The following is a 3,377-nucleotide window of genomic DNA, read 5'->3' as shown; positions in this document are numbered from 1 at the left end:
CTGTGGTCCCAGCTACTTGGGAGGCAGAGGCAGGAGACTCGCTTGAGCCCAGGAGTTGGAGGTTGCTGTGAGCTGTAATGCCACGGCACTCTGCTCAGGGGGACAGCTGGAGGCTCTGTCTCAAAAAAAAAATAAAATAAAATAAAAAAATAAAAGTAAAGCACTCTACTGTGAGGGTGACATAGTGAGACTGTCTGAAAAAAATGTTCTGTTAAAAATTTTATTGTATTCCAAGCACTTTTATAATTCTCATAACCCCAGACCTAGGTAATCAGTAACACCTTAATTCCTTTTTTATTTATTTTTAGTTTTGTAGACAGAGTCTCATTCTGTCACCCGGGGTAGAGTGCCATGCACTGTAGCTCATTAGCAACCTCAAATTCTTGGGTTCAAGCGATCCTGTTGCCTCAGCCTCCCAAGTAGCTGAGACTACATGCACTATCCATGGTGGCTGGCTAGTTTTTAGTAGAATTGGGATCTTGCTTTGGGCTCAGGCTGGTCTCCAGCTCCTGATCTCAAGTGATCTTGCCTTGGACTCCCTGAGTGCTAGGATTACAGGCATGAGTCACTGCACCCAGCTATACATTATTTCTTAATCAACCCTGAATAGTTTGCCAACATTTGTATGATATCAATCCAGAAGTCTTTTTTTTTTTGCCCTGCAGTTTTTGGCCAGGGCTGAGTTTAAACCCACCACCTTTGGTATATGGGGCCAGTGCCCTACTCCTTTGAGCCACAGGCACCACCCAAATCCAGAAGTCTTGTTGGCATCTCCGTTTCACACATTTTGTCCTGATCTCAGAGAGATCAGTAACATCTCCAATATCATTGCTGGGAAGCCCCACCAAACTGATACTCAAAAGCATATACACTGGTTGTTAACACAAGTTAGAATGACAATCAACCAACTCCCACCTACTGAGTCGCCCTATAACTTCCTGATGTGACCTTCAGCAACTTCCTACCGACTTTTTTTTTTTTTTGAGACAGTGTCTTACTATTTTGCCCTTGGTAGAGTGCTGTAGCTGTAGTGTCACGGCTCACAGCAACCTCAAACTCTTGGGCTTAAGCGATTCTCTTGCCTCAGCCTCCCAAGTAGCTGGGCCTATAGGCACCCGTCACAACACTCGGCTATTTTTTGGTTGCAGTTGTCATTGTTGTTTAGCAGGCCTGGGCCAGGTTTGAACCCGCCGGCCTCAGTGTATGTGGCTGGCGCCGTAACCACTGTGCTAATGGACACCAAGCCAGTGAGCTACATTTTTATCATAAATGCTAAAGATGACATTCTTGGTAAAAGTGGGTTCATATTCTCATTTTTAACAACTACTGAAAAAATTGATTCCCAAAAAGTGTATTTCCAAAAATGTCTTTACAGCATCCAAATATCCCTCACACTTACTATTTAGTTTTTGAAGCCACGCTGGATTTCTAGCCATTTTACATTTGATTGTCAGTAGATCAAACTTTCTGCAATTATCTTTATCATAAAATTCAGTCAACATGTCCTTGGGACTTCGGAGAAGTGAGCAAAGTAGTTGCTCCCAGACTCACAGCTGCCCAATAACACCCATTTGCCCAAAGAGTGGGAGAAGAGCCAAACGCTACTGTCGTAGAAAGTATAGAAGTTTTTGATTAATTATATAAATTTCGATTTGCCATGCCGTATTTGGCCCCATATAACAAAGGTGGTGGGTTTAAACCCAGCCCTTGCTCACCTCCAAGCTGTGATGTTAGATCTTCTGGCTAACTATCAGTAACATTTACCATAATTATGCCCCCAACGTCATATTCAGATTTATATAGCACCTCAGTTAATTATCACAACACATTTTGGTTTCCTTGTTGCCTAAGCACACAGTTTTCTCAAACATACAGTGCACAAACTTCCAAATTCCGTGTTCTTTATCTCAGTCCACAGCTCCTGAGGCTTGAAACAAAGTGTAAACGCATGTGCCACCCAGTTGCATTGAAAGAGGGGTGTTGAGAGGATTAAAAGATAACCACACCAGTTCATAACGATAGGCCATTATTGCTGAAGAGGAGAGATCCCTTAACCCTCTTTCCTCCCCCCGTTCTCCCCTCTTTACCTTAAGGAACTTGGTCTTTCAAGGATTAATTTTTTTCTTACCAGTCTCTGTGAGGGGCACCTCTGTAGAAGCCATTTGCAAGGATGGATAATTTTCTTCATGCCCACAAATCACAGGCATTGAAGAACAGTCACTAGAATCAGATGATTCAGGGCAAGGCAGCCTTTGGGAACACGCAGGATTCATACTCATGTTATTAAGAAGGGGAAAAATTAAAGAGTTGAACTGTTTAAAAAAAAAAAAAGGCTAACACTTAAAATACCTAAATAAAATCTACAGAAAAAGATCCAAAAGCCAGGAGGAAGAGCGTCCCCTCCGCAAGAGCAGGAGGCAACCAGCTCAATCCAGCAAAATGGTCAAATCTACGAGTCTCTGGATTTATAAGGAAGCCTCTTAACCCCTCAGACCCTCCCCTCCTGGAAGCCCCACACCCCCACACACCCTTGTGAATTCTCAGTTAATACCGTCTGCCAGCCTCACCAAGGCCATTGAAATGCAAAGGTGGCTGTGGAGCAACCCGGACGAGGCGGAGGAACTTGAAAACTGGAACCCCTAGACAAGAAGTCGAAATGGAAGATTTCTAGGTTCACCACGTTTGTGCCTTTTAAACCAGCGACATACCTTCAATTCCTGAGGTTAATGAAATTCTCACTAAAACAGGTGATTTCTTAATTTGTGCTCCCTGAGGGTCTCAAAGAAATCTGCCCAGTTTGGGCAGAAACTTAAAAGCAGCTCCATTTTCCTCCTTTATGATGACCCTGAGGTTATAATACAACACAGACAGCATGTAGCTGAGGCCTCAGTCGATGTTTTTTAAAATGGTCCTTGTTTTCGACTCCCACCACACCTCCTCATTTTTAGCTTTAAGACAGACAGGAAAGTGTTTCCACCAGGACAAACTTTCCACTCAAGATCGTAAACGGTGTAAAAGGAAAAAAAAGAAAAATACATAAAAATGCTAGAAGAAAGGAGCTGTGACCTGCTGACTTATGCATCTGCCATTACTATGGAAGGAAGTTTTAAATTAATTTTTGCATACAAGTTACTCAGTAGGGCTGGGCACCTGAAGTTCAGTGGTTACGGTACTGGCTACATGCACTGGGGCCGGCGGGCTCGAACCCAGCCTGGGCCTGCTAAACAAACAAAAATAGCCGGGCGTTGTGGTGCGTGTCTGTAGTCCCACATAGGGAGGCTGAGGCAAGAGAATCCCTTGAGCCCAAGAGTTTGAGGTTGCTATGAGGTATGACTCCACAGCACTCTACAGAGGGTGACAAAGTGAGACTGTCTCAA

General features: G+C 43.7%; 1 protein-coding gene across 2 annotated transcripts in view; it reads right to left on the bottom strand.

The window, feature by feature from the left end:
* The window catches only part of NANOG (Nanog homeobox), a 6,319-nt gene extending 4,040 nt beyond the window's left edge, over positions 1-2,279 (bottom strand). For both annotated transcript variants that reach the window (XM_003796368.1, XM_003796369.1), the window contains exon 1: positions 2,129-2,279. In XM_003796368.1, coding sequence (XP_003796416.1) covers positions 2,129-2,279 — 151 coding nt within the window. The remainder of the gene's footprint in view (positions 1-2,128) is intronic.
* Positions 2,280-3,377: the final 1,098 nt, after the last annotated feature.

The sequence above is a fragment of the Otolemur garnettii genome, unplaced genomic scaffold (genome assembly GCF_000181295.1).
Source record: "Otolemur garnettii isolate 467f Iridium unplaced genomic scaffold, OtoGar3 scaffold00104, whole genome shotgun sequence".
Taxonomy (NCBI): domain Eukaryota; kingdom Metazoa; phylum Chordata; class Mammalia; order Primates; family Galagidae; genus Otolemur; species Otolemur garnettii.
The sequence above is the reverse complement of the archived record's forward strand: the minus strand, read 5'-3'. Positions and strand labels throughout refer to the sequence as shown.